Source organism: Chelonoidis abingdonii, chromosome 5, assembly GCF_003597395.2.
Source record: "Chelonoidis abingdonii isolate Lonesome George chromosome 5, CheloAbing_2.0, whole genome shotgun sequence".
In the NCBI taxonomy this organism is placed as follows: Eukaryota; Metazoa; Chordata; order Testudines; family Testudinidae; genus Chelonoidis; species Chelonoidis abingdonii.
In genome coordinates, this window is record NC_133773.1 from 60,068,489 (window position 1) to 60,093,157 (window position 24,669).

At 38.5% G+C, this 24,669-nt stretch overlaps 1 protein-coding gene across 7 annotated transcripts in view; it reads right to left on the bottom strand.

Moving 5' to 3' along the window:
• The window catches only part of LRBA (LPS responsive beige-like anchor protein), a 582,443-nt gene that overhangs the window by 112,112 nt on the left and 445,662 nt on the right, over positions 1-24,669 (bottom strand). For all 7 annotated transcript variants that reach the window (XM_032793241.2, XM_075066317.1, XM_075066316.1 and 4 more), the window contains exon 47: positions 23,271-23,423. In XM_032793241.2, the coding sequence (XP_032649132.1) occupies positions 23,271-23,423 (153 nt within the window). The remainder of the gene's footprint in view (positions 1-23,270; positions 23,424-24,669) is intronic.

A 24,669-nucleotide genomic window follows, 5' to 3' on the forward strand; every position in this document is an offset into this window, starting at 1 on the left:
TTTAGTTTGTACTGACTTTATGAGGGTTTTTCGTGTAGCCTGTTGTAAAATTAGGCAAATATCAAGATGAGTTGATGTATCCCCTGGAAGACCTCTGCGTATCCCCAGAGGTACACACATCCCTGGTTGAGAACCACTGCTCTATGGGTTTGTGGTCTCATTGCACTAATACTGGATGGCAATCACTCCACTCCAAATATCACAGTCAGAAGCTCTTTATCTATTTGAGCATACCCCTGTTCAGTCTCTGACATTGTGTGGAATAAGCGACCAACTGTCTGCAAAAGAGCTACATCCAATCCTTTCTCCTGAGGCTTCTGCTGCACATCCCATGTCTAAGTTTCTGTCTAGCGTGAGCTTGCCTTCCCAGATCAGCCACTCCCGCAAGCGGTGATCCCAAGTGCCACAATATCTTGTCCCAAATTAGGGAGTCTGTCAAGTCCTCAGAACTGCATATAGAAGCAGGTGTGTAAGACAGCTACACAGAGTTCTATGCTCTCTAGTGAAAAACCTGTGTTGCTCCAGTTTCACTCTGCTTTGGAGAGCAAAAGGTTGCTAAGACTGCTGTGATGCAGGTCTCTCGGATCTGTGTAGAGCTAGAATGCATCCTTCCACTGGTTCCATCACTGGGCTAGGTTGGTGCCTGCAAAATCCAGGGCTCCAAGGGGCTTCAGACCAATTGCCATGGCTCACATTGCCAGCTGCTGCACTTCAGAAAACTCACAGCTGAGATACTGCCACCATGTTTCATTCGCAAAGACTGAAGATGAATGTAGGTTAAGCTGAACAAGTGAAACTTTATTAAACCCTATGGGAACTGAGTTGTTTCCAGCCTAACTTCCTATATATCCTGTTCTCTTGGTGTGCTCTAAGGAACATGGTCCCTCTGACTCCAGTTCCACTGATCACGATACTAAGCCCAGGACAAATAACAGTCAGCAAACATTTTATTGGCTAAAATATGTAGTCCCCATGATGCCAGGTCGCATGTTAGCAACCTGAGTTCAAAAATAAACTACAGACTACTGGTCCTGAAGGATTTCTGTCTGTAGAGTTGGGCTCCATAAGAACTAGAAGCAGAAAGAAGAATCTCACCTTTCTTTTTTTTAAAAAAAAGTTTCTAAATCTTTTCCTTGTGAAGACTGTCTTGGAAACAAACGTTTCACTAGAGATGAAAAGATAAAGCAGACGGGAGAAGAAAACTAAACATGTTCCCTACTCCCTCACTATACCAGACACACTTACTGGACAAAATGAGTCAGTGGGATGTATCCTGTGATCTTGGCAGACAGAAATTGGTTACATTTTGGTGGCAAAAATTTTGTTTTGTAGGCCTGCCCAAAAAACTGTGTCTCAACTGATTTCTAATGTCCCCAACATCATAGTGCTTAGGCACGAACTGGGGCCACAGACCTATCTATACTTGCGAGAGGTTAATTTTAAAAAAATTTTTAATGAATAAATTCAAACTCAGCTCTCCTCTAAGCTGACTCCATGTATCGTTTAGCTGTCAGTGTACACAGGCCAAACTCTATTCAGAAGAGATTTCAGTAAACATGGTCAAAGCCAGGTCTGAACACAATTTGTGCTAAGTATTGAGCCTGGCCACACTAACAGCCAAAGCTGAAAAAATGTTTAAATAGGAGGTTTGTTTGAACACGGTTTTGGCATGGATTTTAAATACAGTTCTCTCCTTTCTCCTATAGAGAGGGCCCCAGGATATTCCTCAAGTGATGTGACTGGCATCTGTCTGAAAAGAGGACTTAGAGAGTGCAGACATCAGGTCCATTGTTGTACGATTAATACAAGCAGCCAAGTTCTTTTAAGTCATTAAAACATGGGTTAGCAAAAACAGCTCTAATTATCTTCCATATTGGTATATCAGAGAGTTAATTTTTATTTTAATACTTTCAGTACAATGTATTTATATCCTATTATTTTAAAGTTTTAACTGTTCTTACAAAGTAAAAAGAAAACAGAACACCCCAATAACTCTTGGAGCATCATTATATTCCATCTTCCATTCCTAATTCTCATTACAAAATTTTTAGTCTCCTCAGAAAGCAGACAGTAAGAGATAATGTCAGTTGTGATTAGAAGGTGCCACTGCCTGCTGCCTTAAGGACTCTTCTAATTTATACCTCAAATATTTTCCATAAAGATTTAGAAGAATGGTTTGCCCGGTTTTCTTTTATACATACATATACATACACACACACATATACATACACACACAATTACAATATATATTATTGCGCATAACATACTGAACATTTTAAAATGTGTTCTAAAAATGTTTATTAAAATAAGAATTTTGTTTAATTGCGCAGAACATTGTTTCTAAAATCACACAGAAAAATACTAAAAGCATAAATTTCAGCATTGAAAATAACGTACAATTTGGGAAGCCAAAAAACTTGTCATTATCTTTAAGTTGGGACTGCCTAATATTTTACATGACTTTCTTCCTCTTCAATTACCTTCATATACAGCGACTTGCAAGCTACTGAACCCTTTAAGTTTTTATCAGCCTAGTCCAACTCCTATCAAAGACAACAGAAGTTGGATTGAACTATATATTCTTCTGAAACACTGGTTCAGAGATACAGAACACATCATATTCCTGGGACCTGAAGAATCTCACAAGTATACATTTTATGTCTACTTATCTACAGAACACAAATTCTACTCAGTCTTTCATCTGTTAATGACCAGTTTAGATACTGGTTACACTGCCTCCATCGTTCCTGTCTCTAGCCATGCCTTAATTTTTTTTTTTTTAAAGTAACAAGAATACTCCAGCCAAGAAAGACCCAAATGTGGGACCAAGATTAAATACAAGAAAAATACAGGATTAATATAATATTAATGTAGCCGCAACTTCAAGAGTCGGTATATCTGAAGTAACCAGTCTGCCAAAACCAAACCCTCTAACTTCTCCCTTCTAGATGGGAGAAAGGAAAAATTGAGTCCAAAATAAAATAAGGAACCTGTTCTGTGAATACAAGTTGACCTTGACACTAAATTTCAATAATTGTTGTACTAGATTAGACCCATGGTCTGTCTAGTTAAGAATCCTGCCTCTCACAAGAACGAGCACCATATATTTCAGTGGAAGGTGCAAGAAACCTTGCACTAAGTAAATGTGAAATAGTCTGTCATTTATAAAAGTCTCATCCTAGTCAATAATAGTTAGAGCTTGCCTTAAATCCTGAACATAAAGTTTTATATCCCTGCTAAAACTTTTGTTAGAATTGGCTATAACAATCCCGGATAGTCTTGAAACACACATAAATGTCCAATCTCTTTTTGAATCTTGTTAAGTTCTTTGCTTCAGTGACATTTTGTGGAAATGTGTTCTAATTAAAAAAAAAAAAAAAGTTTCACACAATGTGTAATCAATCCCCTTGGTCTTATGAGAAAAGGGGAACAGAAGTTCCTGATCTACCTTTTCTACATCCCTTCTTCTTCCTTCTAGGAAAAACAATCCAAATCTCTCTTCATATATGAGAGTTATCCCAAGCCCTTAGTCATTCTCATCATTCTTCTCTGAACTTCAGATGGTTTTAGCAACACTGCTGTTTTTCATCTTGGACTTTCACAAAGCAGACAGTTGCCAGGGAAAAGCACTTAAAGCAAAGTCTCAGCTGACTTTTTTCCTATCTTTCCATATAGGGCACAGATGGCCAGGTTTTTGCTTCCCCTCCTCTAATTCAGTTGAAAGCCACAAATTCTCAGTTTATTTCTCCATAGCTCCATATATTTTATTTTTATATATATATATATAAAATTCCCCTCTCACCCCTATGGGTGGTATGTGTCTTTCTCAACCTCAGGTCCTCTACCAGAGGCCTGGGAGTTTGAGGATTCTGCGCAGTATCTTAGCTGTTCCTAGCACTGCACTCTTCTGGACAGAGAGCTCTGATGTTGTTCCTGGGATCTGTTGGAGCCGCTCATCCAGCTTAGGAGTCACAGCCCCGAGTGCTCCTACCACCACTGGGACCACTTTGGCCTTCACTTTCCACATCTTCTCAGTTCCTCTTTCAGGCCCTGGTACTTCTCCAGCTTCTCATATTTCCTTCTTCCTGATGTTGCTGTCACTTGGCACTGCTATATCTATCACCACCAACTGTCTTCTCTGGTCCTGTCTATTACCAACGATGTCTGGTTGATTGGCCAGTACCTGCCTGTCCGTCTGGATCTGGAAGTCCCACAGAATCTTAGCCCTGCTATTCTCCACAACCTTCTGTGGATCTCCCCATCTGGTCTTGGGAGGTCTAGCCCATACGCTGTGCAGATGTTCCTGTACAATGCCAGCCACTTGTGTTGCCTTCAGTGTATGCTGTTCCTGCCTGCATCTTACATCCTGCAACTATGTGTTGGACTGCCTCTGAGGCTCTCTGCACAGTCTGCACCTTGGGTCCCTCTCTAGTGTGGTAGACCCGGCTTCAATGGATCTGGTGCTCATGCCTGTTCCTGTGCTGCTATGATCAGTGCCTCAGTGCTGTCTTTTAGTCCAGCTCTTTCCAGCCACTGGTAGGATTCCCAATGTCAGCCACCTCAGCTATCTGTCGATGGTACATCCCATGAAGGTCTTGTCTTGCCATGGCATTTCTTCTGCTTGGTCTCTCTCCATGTCTGCTGCTGCCTCAGGCATTCTCTCAGCAGCTCATCTTTGGGGCTATCTTACTGATTGATGTACTCCTGGATGTCCGGGTTTCATCCAGGACAAGTGGCTTTGACGCTCACCAAGCCCCGCCCGCCTTCTTTCCGGCTGGTATACATCTCTGGGTGTTGGACTTGGTGGAAACCTCCGTGCATTGTGAGAAGCTTCGAGTTTTCACATCGGCAGCCTCCCATGTCCCCTTTGCCACTCACTATACCGGCAGGGTATCTGATGACTGGCATGGCGTATCCGTTGATGGCGTGGATCTTGTTCTTCCCACTGAGCTGGCTCTTCAGGACCTGTCTTATCCTTTGGTGATACTTGGATGTATATATATATATAGAAACCCTACAAAAAGGTTTCATTTTCTTAACCAACAGTTATGACACAGATTTTTTATGCCATTATTAGATTATGAACATAACATTTATAAAAAAAAACCCACCTCTTAAATACAAAATTGGCAGAGTACTTTCCCTGACCAATAAATAACTTCAAGCGACCTTGCAAGGAATACAACAGTAAACTTAGCCGATTAAGTCTTTCTCACTAATATATTTATACTAGTTGAAAGTGCTGCCCCATCACTTTATATTACAGGATAAACCAAGTTTCAGTATTCTTCTTTCTGCAAAGCAACTTGTTCTTCGCAGTCCTCACCTTTCACTAAATGAAGAAAGAAGCTGTGACAGCATTTTCAAACAAACAGTCTCCTCCATCACCTGAACCCAGTTTACTGCAATTTTTCATATATTTTCAATCTCACTCAACACTGTTTAACAGGAAGTGTCCAGTCACAGACATTAGGGGATCAGGCAAATATGTGAGACAGGCAGATTTAGTGAATACTTATTACATGTGGCAATAGCTCAAATAACATTGTTTTCCATTTCATTTCACACAGCAATATTTTTTGTCCTCCCTGTTCTTGCTCTCAGACACCAATTTTAAAACATCTAATAACACAATAGCTGAAACCAAATTTAGTTGTCTAGATTGGTCCTAATCAACCATGTGGATTAAAGGACATTTATCTGCCTTTTATCTTCCTTTCAACATTTGTCCTTTAAAAAAAATTAATATGCTCACACTTTGTTGTCATTCAACTTTTTACAACATTCTTTCCCAACTGCATATCATCATCCTCCGCTTTCTAATATTCTTCTTGGCTGCATTAAATGAATCACCCTTCATTTCAGAATTGGGCTCTCGCCTCATCCCTTTGAACGACTAGCAGATTTTCTTTTCTTTTCTAAATACTCTTCCATTCGCAACCTGGTTCTTTTCACCATTTAACCAGACTCTGGCTTTTTGTTTTGTTTTGTTTCATCTTCCCCACACTTCCACATCTGGTGTTCTACTCTTTCTTTTTTCCTCCAGTTCACCTTGTTTTGTATTACAAAAGGCAGGCTAATTTTATAACACTGACATTCTATTTTCTATTTTAACTGTGTATTTTGATTGTAAAAATCCATGTATTTTTCAGTAATGTTGCTTATCTGCAAGCTTAACAGGAATTTTCCAAACCAAGAGCCGATTCATCATCATTCTGCAAACTCCCTACAGCAGTTAGGCTGATGCAACAGGGCCACAGTGGAAAATACCCTGCACATAAGAAACTTCTATGCCCTGGTGCAGAGACAATTCCAATAGCTTCATGCTCCCTTCATAGCAACCTCAGGTGCAGGGGATGTTCTGGGGAGCAGCAGAGGAAGTAGGTCAAGCTTTCTTACCTCCCAAGTAGTTCTGTGTCCCCACAAAGCTCCATAGTAGCCAGTGCAACAGTGGCACTACTTAGCAGGGCTGACCTGGTCCACGTTGCAGGCAAAATGACTAGAGAGGGCATAGATTGCCTATCCTCTGTACTTGGGCTGGCACCTGTGACAGGATGAACCTGCCCCCAGTGGCCAGTCTGTAACCTCTACTCAGTTCATCATAATGTATGTGGGTAGTCAAGTGAAATCGACACGACTTTCAAGAGTGCAGGATCAGGACCTAGGCTTGAGTGTTTTTAAGTTTTCCAATAAAAGATATTAAATAAGTTAAAATACTTCAGATCAAACTTTACCCAAAATAGTATGTGCCACACTGAATTAATAAGAACAAAAGCAATTTTACATAATGTAATTTTTAATTTGTACTAGCTCTTACTGCTACATTTTAAAATACATTCTAAACTATTGCTACCAAGTTTTATACTTATAGGTAAAGTGATTTTAATTTCAAATCACCAATTAATCCTCACAACACCCTTTTGGATAAGTATTTTCTTTTTACAGGTGGAGGAAACTGAAGCAAAGGGGTTAAATGATTTACCCATGCTCACAAAGGTATCTGTTTCAGAAGTGTCAGTTAGAATTTTGTAGTTCCTGACTCACGGTCCTGGGATCACGTCAATGGAGTATGCTTCCCACAAGTGAAAGATGTACAACTTTCTATATTCTTTAACCTTTTCTAATATTTTATGGTTAAAAGAAATAATATTCTATAATATATGGTTAAGGATCATAGCATTATGCATTAGATTTGGGGAGGAGGGCACTAATGGAACAGAAGGTAAGAAACAATGCAATACAGGAAAAAAAATTCCCCATTTCTCCTTCTCCATCTAATAGATCTTAAATAAGTAGGAACAAACAAAACAAAGTATTACAGTATTTCCTGGAGACGCTGTCCTCCAGAAAATTACTCTCCAGCAGCATCCCGTTCCTTGAGTAGGAAGGTGTAAGAAAATGAAAAGAACAGCTGCAACTAAACTTAAGAACAAGTTGTGACAAAGTTCCTCCTCTACCTTGGTGGGTCCTGTGCTTATTGGCGGATTTGTTCACCTCAGTGATCTTCCCCTCTTGTGGAACCCACAGTCTGGGTCAGCTCCTCCTGTGTCTGATCAGGAGTTGGGAGGTTTGGGGGGAACCCGGGCCCGCCCTCTACTCCGGGTTCCAGCCCAGGGCCCTGTGGATCGCAGCTGTCTATAGTGCCTCCTGTAACAGCTGCATGACAGCTACAACTCCCTGGGCTACTTCCCCATGGCCTCCTCCAAACACCTTCTTTATCCTCACCACAGGACCTTCCTCCTGGTGTCTGATAACGCTTGTCCTCCTCAGTCTTCCAGCAGTACACTCTCTCACTCTCAGCTCCTTGCCTTCTTGCTCCCAGCTCCTCACACACGCTCCTTCTCCTCTGGCTCCTCCCTGCCTGACTGGAGTGAGCTCCTTTTTAAACCCAGGTGCCCTGATTAGCCTGCCTTGATTGGCTGCAGGTGTTCTAATTAAAGTAGCTATCTCTACTGCCTTCTAGAAAGATCTTAACTGGCTGCAGGTGCCTTGATTAACCTGGAGCAACTGCCATTTGGTTACCAGGGTTCTAGGGATTTGTTTAGCCTGGGGCTAACATACCTGTTTCTCAGTACTTTACTGTAGCCATCTGGCCTTGCCCCATCACAAAGTATATTGAATGAAAGATTTTGTTTAAAAGAAAAAGAAAAAAAAGCACAAATATGTTATATAGAAAATAAGTCCTGGACTAAGGGAAATGCATTAGAACACTCATGGAAAATGCTATTAAACTTGGAACAAAATAAGCCAATCACAAAGATACATTTGATGAGTCCATAAAAGAGAAAAAATTGACTACTCCAGCAGAAACAGCAGTCTTCATGGTGACTATTGATCAATATAGTAAATCACTAGGCAGCACTGGCTTATTTAATTTACATTAGCATTATTTTTACTGAAGGCATTATTGGTTCGTTTTTAAAAATTTACTGAGACACTTAATTTTGTTGAATCTTGTTCATAGTATTTTCTTTTTGAGAATGATTACGATTTCACACTTTGAGGCTGACTACTTTGACTTTAACTTCTCCTACCAAGAGCAGACAGACAGAGATACTTCCCAGGAAATTGCCTTCCAAAATTTCATTAATCTTATATAGCACAGGCAATTTTGTGACTTAGCAGGGCTTTATAACAGTATTAACCTGAACTTATTTATATTTTGTTGTATTTTACTTAAAACACTTACATTCCTAGTTTTGTTGAACACTTTTCAGAGGGTAATCCTTTAACTTGGGTTTAAGAAGAAGGTAATATTTGGTAGTACGATATAATAGAGAGATATCAAGAGAGTACATTTGAAAATCCTTTTAAAAAATCTTATTGCTTTTATTCTTAGAATTTCAATAAAAAGATGAGAGAGCTATCATCCTCCCTAGTAAATGATCTAACCTGTACAGTGACCCCTTAACTTATTATGCTCTTTAAAAGGGAAAAAAGATTAAGAGAAATTTACTTACCTTATATAGTAACCAGAGTTCTTTGACATGTGTAGTCCCTACTATATTCCATGGTGGATGTGCATGCATGCCATGCATGTGAAACTAGAAATGTGAAACTAGAAGATTTTTCATAGCAGTGTCCATTGATCCATATCTTTCTCCTCCTCATGCTCTGAGCTGAATGTATAAGGGATGACACAGACCAATCAGTTCTTTCTCTTGGATATGTCTATACTGCAATTAAACACCCACAGCTGTCCCATGTCAGCTGACTCAGGCTCACAGAGTTTGGGCTGTGGGGCTATAAAATTGCTGTGTAGACATCTGGGGTTGGGCTTGAATAAAACCCTTTTCCCCCCTTTAGCTTGAGGGGGTATCAGCTCTATGGCTCCTGTTGATGTAGGGAGTTTACCTCTTGAATGAGTAGTCTCATGAGAGCAGTCCCTGAAGAGGTTTTGGAGGGATAGGGGAGATGAATCTATTACATAGCCAGAATTGATGACGTCAAGAACCCATTTGTCTGCTGTCATCTGCCAAGTGCTGGGGAAACAGGTAAGGTGGCCACCAATTTTTTTTTAATCAGGCTTCTTGTTTGAAGGATATGGCATCTGGGATGATTTTAAGCTCTCAGAATTTCATACTGGGAGGCTATGGCTGGAAGGATGTAGAGCATTATGTTTGCCCTGCTGCATCATTTGTTTCTGTGGTGGTGAATATTCCCTCTGATGGTAAACAGGTTGTGCTGGTCTGGGTTTGTAGTCTATCCCCAGGGACCAGAGGGTTGCCCTTGAGTCTTTCAAAGAGTGTAATGACTCATCCATTTTTTTCACTAAATAGTTTGCTCCTGTCAAAGGGCAAATTGTCTACTGTAGACTGCACTTCCCTAGGCAACCTGGAAGAATGAAGCTGAGACTCTGAACACATGACAACAGCCATCGCCATCAACTGGGAGGCTGTCAGTTGCATCAAATGTAACTTAGAAGGAGGATCTGACAACCACCTACACTGCTTAATAAGAGCTTGAAACTGTGCTCTATTCTCTTGTGGGGGACTGTCTGTACATTCAGCAAATTTCAAGTAACTGACAAAATTAACACCTGGTGTAATCAGCTACCTGGAATTTCTGGCTGGTTGAGGTAAAGAATGGACTTCTACATGCCCAATCATTTTATACACCATTATGGCTACATCAGAGCCACATGAATATGTTGCTACTTATACTGAAGTAAAAACCTTCCCCCCGACGATGTTCAAATGTTTAGTCTCTTTCCAGGAGGGCCCATGACTGATGTTGCCTTATCCTTTCAATGGCAGTTCGTAAAACTAAACAGTTTGGGGCAGGATATGAAAACAAAAAATCATCCTCCTTAGCTGGTATGAAGTATTTGTTTTCTGTCCTTTTAGGAATGGGGGCATATGTGCTGGCATGTGCCAGATGGTTTTCGGGGCTCCAAAATAGCTTCATTAATAGGAAGTGCTACCTTATTAGGCCCAGTGCTCTGTACGATGTCAAGGAGCTTGTGACTTGTCTCTTGGACTTCCTCCAGGGGGATCTGGAGTACGGCAGAAACCGTCCTTAAGAGGTCCTGAAAATGCCTGTAATTATCAAGCAGAAAAATTGATGCCAGGGCACTGCTTCATCAGGATATGAAAATATTTCTATTGGGATCATTGGGACCGCTGCTTCTGGTTCTTCTTCCTCCTCTTCCATGGTCTCCTGAGAAGTTCAGGTTCCTCTCTGGGAGGGTAGGGATGTTGTGACTTTTGATGGGAATGCACGGATTTGATGTAGCATCTGTATGGATCCCACTGCCCCTAATAAAACCTGGGAAAGGGCTCAAACATTGTTTGACATGGTTTCCATGACATATGGTACTACTGATCCTGAGGGTACCCTGCCTGGTAAGATCACCAGGGCCCAGGAGATTCTGGAAAATCAGTCTGGACTAACATCCTGTCTCTGTGATGAGGTCCCTCACCAATGTCCAAATCCACTGAGGAGTAAAACATAGGCTCTAATTCTTCATGGAGTCCCACTGGTATTGTAAGAACATAAGAATGGCTATACTGGGTCAGACCAAAGGTCCATCCAGCCCAGTATCCTGTCTGCCAACGGTGACCAATGCCAGGTGCCCCAGAGGAAGTGAACCGAACCTGTAATGATCAAGTGATCTCTCTCCTGCCATCCATCTCCACCCTCTGACAAAGAGGCTAGGGACACCATTCGTTACCCATCCTGGCTAATAGCCATTAATGGACTTAACCTCCAGGAATGTATCTAGTTCTCTTTTAAACCCTGTTCTAGTCCTAGCCTCCATAACCTCCTCAGGCAAGGAGTTCCACAGGTTGACTGTGCGCTGTGTGAAGAACAACTTCCTTTTATTTGTTTTAAACCCTGCTGCCCATTAATTTCATTTGGTGGCCCTTGTTTTAAACCTGCTGCCCATTAATTTCATTTGGTGGCCCCTAGTTCTTACATTATGGGAACAAGTAAATAACTTTTCCTTATTCGCTTTCTCCACACCTCTCATGATTTTATATACCTCTATCTATCATACCCCACCCTCCCCCCGGTCTCCTCTTTTCCAAGCTGAAAAGTCCTAATCTCTTTAATCTCTCCTCATATGGGACCAGTTTCAAACCCCTAATCATTTTAGTTGCCCTTCTCTGAACTTTTTCTAATGCCAGTACATCTTTTTTAAGATGAGATCACATCTGTACACAGTATTCAAAATGTGGGCGTACTATGGATTTATATAAGGGCAATAAGATATTCTCCATCTTAATCTCTATCCCTTTTTTAATGATTCCTAACATCCTGTTTGCTTTTTTGACTGCTGGTCCACTGCATGGACGTCTTCAGAGAACTATCCATGATGACTCCAAGATCTCTTTCCTGATTAGTTGTAGCTAAATTAGCCTCCATCATATTGTATGTATAGTTGGGGTTATTTTTTCCAATGTGCATTACTTTACATTTATCAACATTAAACTTCATTTGCCATTTTGTTGCCCAATCACTTCGTTTTGTGAGACCTTTTTGAAGTTCTTCACAGTCTGCTTTGGTCTTAACTATCTTGAGCAGTTTAGTGTCGTCTCCAGATCATTTATGAATAAGTTGAATAGGAGAGAAAGAGGCTCCACCCCTTATACCCTCAGTTTGGAGCACAAGGAAAAGGGCTCAGGTGCAGAAAAACAGACACTGCTAGTAAAAATCTTCCAGTCTTCGACACATGGAGCACATGCATATCCACAGTAGAATACACAAAGAAACCAGCACTCAAAGAATAAGTTTTCCCTTTTATATTGTGATTAATTTTGCCCCATTAAAAAAATATCGGCAGTGTTTTTCATTTTAAAATACCAAAAGAACACTACTTCTGTCTGTATTTGCAAATGAAAATCAAGCAAGTGGGGATGGGAGGGGGCTTGAACACACTTTTAAAAAAGTTATATTCTTATGATACTTTGTTTGAAAGATTAAAACAATAAAAATGAAACTGTAAAGTTTATCCAGATTCCTGACTGGAACCAACGCAATATTACTATCCTCAATAATCTGATGGGAGAGGATAGAAACAATAAAATTTAGTCAATAATAAAAATAATAATAATTTCATCTGAACATTAAAAAAGGAATATGTAACTGGATGAGATCTGAACAGAGGTAAACTTCTGGCCTGATTTCTTAGCTATGGTGCTAAGAGAAAAATCAGAAAAATAAAAGTAAACAATTCATATGCACACAGAATATCATATAAAAATACAAACATGTAAATAAACAGAAAAATTAAACTACTTTTATTTATACCAATACTTCCAAAAGATCTTTTCACTAATGGGCTGAATATCAAATTACTCAGGGAAACATTTCTACTCTGCTTTTCTTTTGCTTATGTTGATGCACCTTTCTACCTCAATGCCTTTAAAATACATACAAACTATACAGCAGGATTCCGCTCTCACTTGCAAACATTTCATACAAGCATAATTCTACTGCTTCAAAAACATTACTCTACATTTATATCAGAGCGAGATATGAAACATACTCAAGGTATTTAAATGAAACTACATTTTCTTTCCTTTTTCATGCTAATGCCCAAATCTTTTATTTCATACTAACTTCTCCATGAATTCCTTGTATAGGCAAGCCTATTGGCAAAGATGTAAGGATGGGATAATACAAGGGACTGGTCTATACTGAAAACTCACACCAGCATGAAAAATCCACACCCCTGAGAGATGTAGCTATGCTGACCTAACCGGGTGTAGACAGCGCTAGGTCAACGGAAGAATTCTTGTGTCAAACTAGCTGCTGTCTCTTGCGGAGGTAGATTAACTATAGCAATGGGAGAACCCCTTCCATCTTTGTAGTGTCTACACTGAAGCAATATAGTGAGATAGCTGCAGTGCTGCAGCTGTGCCACTTTATCAAATTTTAAGTGTAGACATAGCCTCAGTGTTTCCTGTGATTGGTCATCAGACTCAGACTAAAGAGCAGTTTAAAGCTCTAACTCCTGGGAAGGTGGAAGAACACACAGTTCTGTGAAGTTTAAAATGTTTTATACCTTCTCTAAATCTCCCTTTCAGAATGTACAATCTCTTTACAGTACTACCAAAATTTCCCAGATGTACACAACATTGTATGAGAAAGATTACGGAATATATGCAAAATTTGAATTGAACTTTTTATCGATAATTAATTTAGAGACATGCAAAAACACAAGATTCATGGAGAGTATGGGCTCAATACTGAAAGATGCTCAGGTCTTCCACTCTTATTGATTTTCATAGAGCACAAGATGCTCAGCACCTTGCATGTTTGGGCTGTAAGACTTTCCTTCAGCTGCAATGAGCACACAAGACCATTTTTCCCTTGGATTAATGAACATAGCTCTTGTATGATCTATGTCTGTTAAAATCACAGCCTCACTGCAAAGTCAAATAAATGTAGTTTACTATTTTAAGATACCTCATCAATCAGTGTGCTAAAACTTTAAGTATGTGTTTTGTGAGAGTGTACACTATATATGCAAACATATTCATTTGTTTATAGACCACACACTATCTATATGTTGTCTAGAAAAACAAAGTGATTTTTGATACCATTAAAACACTTATGGAGTTTACAGACATTCTCCCCCCTTATGTTGCATATAGATAACAGTTTCAAAACAAAAAAACCATATGAAATCACCTAGCTGCAGAAATGGATGTAACACCTAAACAATGCACCCCTACTGTCCACTTCATCAAATTTATGAACTGGTAATGAAACTGCTTCCTATTTTCACCATGGTCTGTTACCTTTCTTCTGGCTGACCAACTGTCTCAATTGTCAATAGAAATGATGGGGGGCGGGGAGGGAAGAGAGGGGGTGGATACATGCAGAAAAGTTGTTTCTGTTTTTTTACTGAATTCTATTTTTGTCAAAAATTTCAGACTCTCTCTAATTGCCAGTAGCAACCCCCTTCCCCAATGTAAACAGTATTAAGCGTACTCTGGTTCCTTAATGCTAAATCTAAACTAGCTCAAACTATGTATGTGCTACAAAATATAGCACTGTCACTAAAATCCATTCCCTTAACAAATTTGCACTTAATACTAATAATCTGCATGGATTGTTTTGCTGTGTCACTCACCACTTTAGAACCTTAGTACATTTGTGAGATAGAGATATATTTACAGATAAATAGGTAAGGTATAGAAAGTCACAAAGTCTGTGAACAAGGCCTGCTCTTGTGTTGACTTATTCGTGCATATGTCTACCCTCAGATTTGTCTCCCACTGACCCTGTTATGCGACTCAGTAAAACCACCTCTCTGAATGATGTTTAGTGCTGGCTGCCTGGAAACAGATGCAGGAAAGTGGACTCTCATTCGAAAGTTCTGCAGCCACTGCTCATCGCTCCAAACCTCCATTACGATACAATCCCATCAACCAGTGCTCATTCTTAGGCCCAGAAGCAGTGTTCCACCCTCTGCAGCTGCTCTATGAACACCAACAACTACCTTGAATTGGCTTTTGCTAGGTCCCTCAGTAATCTGTACTCCAAGGAATCATCACGTCCCCCTTTGCTGTGTTTCTTTCTGCGGGCTGCAAATATTGGAAGATCTTGCATCCTGTATTTGCAGTCTTCCTGTGTCTAATGCAGAGCTCTGCAGCTCCATGCTTCTGCCAGAGATGGAGGACAGCGAAAAGTGTAGAGCACGTTTATGGAATTTTTTTTTTAAAAAAGGCTTGAAAATAGTGTGACAGTGATGTCATTAAAAGGGATGGAGAAAGTTACATGCTGGGAACTTGACATCTAGCTCCAGGAGCTCCCTGAGCGACTCATTTCTACTCCACAACACATCGCGAACATTTCCCAGAAGGCACTGCACTGGACAGTGGTGCAGAGTACATTGGCATACCCTACCTGTGGATTCACTTCACTTTGCATTGACATAACCACTCCATATAATATGTGAAGCACTGATGAAAGTAGCTAAGCAGTATACTAACTTCAGCAGATGTGCGCTGATGTAATTTGTGTCAACCAACGTTTGTAGTGTAGACCTGGTCTAAGTCAGGAATAGAATACAGCGACTGAGTCAGTAACAGAACCCAGACGTCCAGAGTTCCAACCTAGCACCTTAACCTTAAGATTACCCTGTATCTCCATTCTACAACTCGACAAATACCAAGAATTTTAATAGGCTGCAAATAGCATAATAGCCTTGAAAATGTTTGTCAGTTCTCTAACAAATTGACTTCCTATGGACAGGGAGAGTAAAGACACAAAAAAACAAATAGGTTTAGTGGTTGGCAGCACTGAGTATTGTTGCCATGGCAGTTGGAAAGGACTGTTGCCTATTTAATGTTTTCTGGAATAAAGCACAGAAGCCTGCACTAAGGAACAATGCACCACATTGATCAATAATTATTCTTTAATTTTTACCAAACAGTGCTTTATAATACTGATTTTTTTTCCCCCACTAGGATTTGTGTTTGGGCAGGTGAAAGGTCTATTTTGTTCTTCTCACCAGCTTTCTAACTCCAAATGATTGCATTATTGCACCAGCATTTTTATAACTTGCTTGACATTTTAACAAAATTGAACAAGATGGTTAAACTACTAATTTATGAAAGGGATAACTCTGTAATAACAAACTAAAAATACTTAAATTGAGACATATTATGGAAAGCTGCCATGATTGATTCTGACAATACTTTTATTTCTAAAATATTCTAATTACCAAAAAGCTGAGGGTGCTATAGAATTTTTTGAATTTATGGATATTACCAGTTGATCAATAGTTTTATTAATGCAGCAAGATCTAAAATTCAGCTAACACACAAAGGTGTACAAGTCGAACTTGGACTTATCGGGGCCAGCCAGTTTGTTTTTTTAAAACCCTTCAGAAGTTATAAAATATACCCAAATTAAATCTTGCCTTTTTGGACATCAGCTCCTAGTTGAAAGATTACATACATCCTCTTCATTTTGGAGCAAGGGGACCTATCTTTATAATAATGGTAGTTATAACTGCTCCCAAAGTATCACCGGAAGTATATTATTTTAATGAAGAAGGCATTTGCAAAGCATTTGGCCTGTTTTAAGTTACTCTTAATGTACAATAATGATAAAATCAATTCCCTGCTATAGTGGTTTCTGGTTTCCTTATGAAAATCATGACTAATCAAGTATGGTATCTGATCAGTAGGCAGGGCCTTGAAAAATTCTACAAAAGTTAACATTAGTGGGATAGTGTAATCAGTTATTTCAACAAGAGAAACATGACTGTTTACATATTTATAAGGCTCTGAAACAAACAAAAACCATGAAATTGGTAGTTAAAAGGATACCTTCCATTTAAATATCATAGTTTTCTTCGAGAATATTTACACGCTATTATTATTAGGGGATTACTATAACTGAAAGATATTAAAGATCTGTCTCTTTTTCCTGATTATTTTGTACTTCTCTTGTTTACAAAAGTCTTTCACTCAACAAGAGGAGTGGGAAAAACAGGAGACCTTAAAAAAACTGTAGGGGGCCACAGGAACACGTTTAACACATGAAAATACCCTTACATTATTTTTTGACATTCATTAGATTTCAAACTAGTGCCTATTTAAATGTAACATTATTTCCTTTACTTGTACGGTTGTGCCCACATACTTCAGTGTTGTGAAGGCGTTAAGTGAATGATGAAATAACAGCCTTAATTTTGTATTTCTTGGCTTTTGTTGATTTGAATGATAACCTTGAGTATTGTTTAAAAATCTGTTGGTATTTTTATTACTGCTGCATTCTTTGCATCAGTTACATGTGTGCATCTTGAAGAAATTCATTATCTTCCATGGTTGTCTGGAGTGTTGTTGTAGCTTTGTTAGTCCCAGGATATGAGAAAGACAAGGGTGGGTGAGGTAATATCTTTTATTAGACCAACTTCTGTTGATGAATAAGACAAGCTTTTGAACCTCACAAGGCTCTTCTTCAGGCCTAAAAGAGGTAACCAGAGTTTCAGCTAAAAGGTCTATAAGGTGCCTCAGAACTCTTTGCCGCTTTTACAGATCCAGACTAACATGGCTACCCCTCTGATACTAGCTAAATACAAGGTGGGACTGACTGTTAAGCATAAGGGGTTAACTCATGTTGCAAGGGAACCAATTAAAATGAAGTGGGCAATTAACAGCTCTGCACTGATAGGACAAAGGAAGGTTAGTATGTTACAAATGGTTATAATGAGCTATAAAACCAGTGCCTCTGTTGAGATCATCATTTTTAGGACAGGTCTACACTAAAAGTTAGGTCAACCCATCTACGCTGCTTATGGATGTGAAAAAAACCATACTCTTGAATGGCATAGTTAAACTGACCTAACCTCCAGCATAGACAGTGTTAGGTCAACAGAAAAATTCTTCCATGGACCAAGCTACTTTCTCCTGCGGAGATGGAATACCTATGCTGATGAGAGAACCCCTCTTTGCCACAATTGACAGGGTATTTTTGTCTTATCATTTTTCTGTGAGAGTTCATTCTAGAGCGTAGTGATTATCTGGTTTCACCCACATAGTTGTTCTTGGGGCACTGACGCACTGGATGATTTACACTACATATTGTGATAGGAATGTGTAGAAACCATATATTTTGAAAGTGTATTGTGGGAGTGCTGATCATTGTAGCAGTAGAAATATGTCTGCAGGTCTTGCCAGGACAACAAATGCAAAACCTTATGTTTAATAATCTGTCCCATCTTGTATTTAACTGTGACACTGGTTACTTTTTTTAGATCTGAAGAAGAGCTCTGTGAAGCTCAAAAGCTTCTCTCTCTCTCACCAATAGAAGTTGGTTTAATAAAAGATCTCTCACCTATCTTGAAGAAAACATTTTCAAAATATTTTAGACGCTGATGTATGGCTTTAAGTACTGCTAATGTTTGATTAACTATTATAAGTAATTTATTCCTAAGGATATGCAACAAGTTTTGAATCAGTTTGAATATTTGAATAATATTTTGCACAGTACACATTAGGTTCATAACTTTACTAATAATTACTCTTTTAGCTTTACAGAGGGACTTAAATACTGGGGACAACTTTGAATGATGTCTGATTAAAACTAGAATCCATTTAACTTTCAGATGTGTCTCCTAATTTTTTTGGTCCTGATCCTTCAAAGCTCATCTAATACATCTATGGTGCATCAGTGAAGTCATAATTCTGAATTTCTGATGTGATACAATATTACAATAGCAGTACACTGTTGTCAGACTCAAATTTGTGACTACTCCACAAGATCAAGAAAAACTAGAACATATTTAAAACACTGTTAAATTCAATAAATGATCTAAAACCCCTGAAAAATACTGACCAGATAAATTTGTATTCCATCTACAGGAGTAGAAGACTGAACAAAAACAATTTATTTTACAGCTTGTGAACGACTATTATTTTGATCAAATTAAGTCTTCTTTACCAAAAAATATTGATTCATGCTTTCTGTTGTCAAACTATACAAGATATGAAGAGGAAATAAATTTGCAAGTAAAAACTGTATTTTAAATTCTAAAATGTAGTTTATATTACATTATTAGACTTATTTAGCTGACTGTATGACACTGCTTCAATCAAAATGTAGTATTATCCATCCAGCATTCTCCTCTTTCTCCCATCACTACACACAAAAGAGAGCCAGATATGCAAAACTATTCTATTTAAAATATATCCTATATACTGTTTTTAAAAACAGGTTGGGAATCAGTTTTAAATAAGTTTGTCAGTCAATTAATGTTCTGAACCCTGCTATTGACCCAGTAGTGTACAATCTGTTATTATGCACTGACCTACATATCATCTGTTCCTCTTACTGGTCTGTTCCAGGAAGACAGACAGCTGCAACACTATATCCCTGTTCAACCTGAGGACCATCTGACTTTAATTGTAGCACACAGCTTGATGTGGGTCTGCTTATGAGAAGCCAAAGTATCACACTGTAATAATCTGGAAAAGCAGAAACCTGCCAACACAGGACTGAAAACAGGGGCCTGGGCTGTCTGGCTGGCTGACGGGCTGCAGGAAATATGATTAATGAGCAAGGTATAATGATATCAGGAACCTGATTAGCACCACAAAAAGGTCACAGATCAAAGCAGTATGTATTTCATGAGCTCCAATCATTGCATAAAATCTGTGGTCTTGAAAAGGTAAACTGAAATGCAAGAGGAAAAAAATCTGTGTGTGATAGCTTACAAAAAAGAGCACTTACAATATTATAATCATAATTTAGTCTGATACAGGAAGTTGTAAGGAAATATTAAATGAATCAGTGTTGTTTTGTAACAACCGTTTTTAATAATATTTCTGAGGCACTGACTTTCATGTGACCGCTAGTAAATATGCTTATTCTAATAAAAAATAGTCATTTTGTTCATTATGCTAAACCCACAAATATTTCAAAGAAAATTAATATTAGTATTTTTGCATACAATTTGATAGTTTTTATTCAACTGTAAAACAGGAGATCGCTAATGGCACTGCCCAAAAAATATTCACAATGGAACCAAGCCTTACTAGCACAATAAATTTACTTGTTATACACACCCAGCTTAAACTAGTTTGTTAACTAGTTAGTTAAAGGCTTTAATTTAACACTGCAGGGCTGTTCAAAACTTTCTTTGTTTATTAATTACACTAATATTAACAGGGATTTGTGGTATGGCCAGAAGGGCTATTATCAGAAGCAAAGCTCTCAAAGAAATTTTATATGGCGCAGCTTTTCAAGTCCCTATTTTCTCCCTCCCCAAAATGAGTTTATGCCACCAAAAATGTTCTTCTGCATCAAATTATAAAATACTTTCAAAATTATACCTTCAGGTAAAAAAGTCTTATTGAGCAAAACATTTTTATTTTTACTAATCATTTTGCATTTTCTCTCTTGATGAAAGAACTATTTTAGGACAAAAATGTGGAATGAAAACCTTCATTATTAATACTGCAAGTTTTACCTACATGCTAGATATTAAGATGAACAGCATAATAATTAACATAAAACCTTTCTAAACTAAATAACTTTAATGTCACTTTCATTAATGAACATTTACTTGAAAACTAATCCAAGTGAGAAACAAAAATTAGATATTTACATCTGAATAATCTAGAGTTGTAAGAACATATTTAATTAATTTTTAACATCTGAAAAATATTTAAACTGTGAATTAAAGTAAATTAAAATTTGAAATTGCAAATGATCCAAGGTTAGAAAAGTGCTGCCCCTTTCAGACTTGAAATAATGTTACCGCATATAATGCAACTAATGTTACAGTTAGTTATATAATAAAAAACACAGTTTTCACTCTTTCTTTTTTTCTGAAATGATCTTTCAGGAATCACCAAAATGAAGCAGGATTTACTATATAGATCCTAAGCAGATAAAGAAAAAGACTACTCAGAATACAAACTGAGTGTATTACCATGTAAGATATAGCTCTAAGGGGATACTACATTTAGTGCCCAAGAATTTAACAGTAATAATTAAAAAGCATCTGCTTCCCACTGATCAGGCACTTCATCTTGAAAATATAGCACAAGGGAGAGATATTAAGTAGAGCTGCAAAAAGGTAGAGATTATTAGCAAAGGCCTTGGGAAATGAGAGAAGGAGGAAAAGTCAGTCCTGAAGGCAGAGAGAAAAAATGGACGCTGGGGTCAGAAAGAAAGAGAAAAAGAAAGAGCGGGTACTGGAATATTGGAAAGGGGTTGGGGAATATTGTTCATGTCCCCAGTAGAAAAATTAGGATTTATAATTATCACTGATGCAACCCTATTAGCGGTGGACAAGGCAGATCTGTTGCCACAAGTGCAGCTGAGAGTGTTTGATTGTGGTTCTTAATTTTGCCAGTGGAGAGACAGCTTCTGCTGAGCAAGATTAGATTATGGGGTGGTAAAAACACCTGTCACTACTACAGCCTCCACGATGGCCCTAACTTTCCTAGTGTGGACAATGACAGAAAGATGGACATATGCAAGAATAAAAAAAATACTGTTGTGAGCAAATCAAGATGCTAAATTACATTGAACAAGTCTGCAATGGTGTTTTCTGTTCTTAGAATCGTATTGAATCATCAATGCATGTTGAACTCAAAGAGCTTGAGTATCATATTCATAATACATCAAACTTCATCAAGCCCTGTAACACCAAAGTTGCACTCAAATCTGCATTGTTTAAGAGGTAGCAGCCTTGCTATCTGAAGTCTGTGCATGTTTTAATCTTAATTTGGATCAATTTCACATGTACTGTCCCTTAAAACAATATACCTGAATTGTTCTAGATAACTTTATGTTTTAAAATCTTTATAGCTTGTCCTATAACTATTTCAAGCATTAATATTCCTGATTTTCATGACCCTAACATACACAGACCCAAGCCTACACTCAATAGTATTTCCAAAGGCCATGACAGCATTACCTCACTAGTAAAATGACAGTTAATAACAGTTAATGACCAATTGCTAAAGAGAGGAACCTCTGCTGAATAAGTTCTTTTGCAACGGAGTAAAAAACTTTAAGACAACCTGTAAAAGATGTTTTTAATTACGTATATGCCCTTTTTGCTTCTTCGTGAGGAAAAGGTTTTAAGTTTTTCCCTCAACAACAGAATAAATGTATTACTTCTGGTTTGTTTGTTTTTTTAAGCCTAAAAAATATTAGGAAGGTCAAAGTCTGGTGTTTCCTGGTCTTCTTGGAAGACATTTTAGCATTTCGGAAGTGTACAGTGGGATTTCATATCTTAATTAAATATTTTCTATAAGGGTTGCAAAAGAGTAGCTGAGTGGGCCATGGACAGGCTATCAATTGTTATCTCGATTCTCAGCTTTAATTTTATAAAAAGTCTCTATACGTTATGGTTGGCAAGAAAGTATGTCCTGAGTGTTGCTGATGGAGAGACCTTTGAGTCTGCAGAGAACCTGAAGCAATAGCTCTGACATGTGAACTGCCCCATTCATTTCAGTGGGTGCTAACTCAGATGACAGTGATATTACTTTCAAAATAGCCCAGTTCCTTATTTCACTGTTCCAAGCATATAAGAAAGAGAGGACATGCTATATTATGAAGACCAACACCAGGGCTTCTCAACATTTAGGAGGGAAAGACTCCCTGCGAGGGATTAGGGGGAAGAAGTGGGACATAGACGATGTATAAATTAAGATGTGTAGACCTTTAAAACCACATGTCACAAATACAAGAGGGTGAGGAGGGTGATTGTTTTTATTTTCCTGAATGGCAGCTCAGCTTTCAAATGTCTGAAAAACCACTCTCTTAATGGAAAGGGTGGGGGCACTGACTCTTTAAGAAAGACACCACTTCTCCCAAATGTTCATTAGACACTGGAGTTAAATAAGTGTTTAAAAAAAGCAAATAAAAATATACATTTTAAGCAGCCTGGCTGACTGAAAATCAATCAATTTTCAGTCACTTGTGATAGGATAATTATATTAGTCCTTCAGTCATCGAGTCTTTTAATGGTAGACAAGATCTGAATATAAAAAACAATTATGTAGCGCCCCCTGCTCTACTTTTTCTTTACAATATCCCCCCCATGCAAACACTTATCTTTACAAGGTACAAAGAAAGTTTAAAGCAAAAAGAGTAAGGGGCCAAGCCTCCCCTGCCCCCACTCTGTAAGAAACCTTTACTCCCTTAGATTGCATCAGATTATCATTTTTAGTAATAGTTTAATGTAAATTCAGCTACACACAGAAGAAAGGACAAATGGTGATAAATTATTTTAGTAGAGAAGTTGTGAGAACTGGCCCTCAACTGACAAAAGATGATAGCCATCTTACCAGCCTGTTTATGCGAACAAATTCTTCTGGGGTTTTGGCCCATGGTGGAAGTTCAACATCAGATACTACTGTTCCATCATCCATCACACCTAGATTGTAATTGTTGAGGTTGACAAACATCTCTGGGAGATAATAAAATTCAGGAATCAGCTCCTGTATGCAAAGGAAAAACAATATCATGTTATAAATTCTAACATACAACATAGTTACTTAAAGCATTAATGATGGGGGAAGGGAGCAGAGTGCAATAAGGGGAACATTAAACACTCACAGATAGAAATCCTCTCTCATTACTTCACAAACATTTAAAGCCTCTTCAGATTTGGAAAGCCCTGATCATGCTCTTAACAGGAAATATTTTACAATATATTTTGTTGATTAAAAAACATATGTAAAATGTTTTTGGTTACAGGTTTATCTGACAAATATTCATAGACAATCTTTTACAACCATTTAGGTGAGAAACAAATTAAGACCTCATGGTGCAAATTTTGACTGAAACCTGAGGCAAAACTGCTCCTTTCAAGTTTCATACCAATCCCTACATTTAAAAGAATAACTACTAAGTGTACAAAGGGTAATCATAACACTGCACACAAGCCGTGCCTGCTATAATAGTTATAATGATGCAAAACAGTAATAATTAAGGCTACGATTCTGTCATGGGTATTTTTAAATAAAAGTCATGGACAGATCATGGGCAATAAACAAAAATTCATGGAAACCTGTGACCTGTACCTGACTTTTACTAAAAAATTCCCTGGGGAGGAGGCAGACGGGGGACAAAGAGCTGCTGGGGTTTGCAGCTGCTCAGCCTCACCAGCTGCTCCTGCAACAGGGGCTGACTACTACTCCTCCAGCCCCAGAGGAGCTGAACCAACACTGGTGACAGTCCCAGGGCTGGCCGCTGGCCAGCTGTTCCGGCAGCCGCTGCTCTGAGGCTGACAGCTGCTCCAGACCTGCCCCAAAAGAAGTCCCAGAAAGTCACGGAATCCGTGACCTCCGTGATAGAATCTTAACCTTGGTAATAATTCCAATGTGGTCACACATACTGTCTGAATCATTCACTATTTGGTCTGAAATTATCCATGTTTGGTCCCTGCTCAAAAGTAAATTTTCCGCAAAGTTTGAAATTTATGGAGTTATACCAGATTAAAACTAGAGTAATGCAGTGGTGAATCAGGCCCTCTATTTTTTTTTTCATTTCAAAATCCTACTAACTCAGTTCTGCGAAAAACAGTCTCCAACCAAACAAAGGTGACAAGTCAAAAAGTCTGTTGTTGTTAAGTATTCCACCACTCCAGTACAACTCAGCTGGTGGTGGGAACATCTGGAACTTTCAAGACAGATCCTGCAATGCCCTCCATGCAGACAGATCCCTGCACCCATGTGGAGTGCC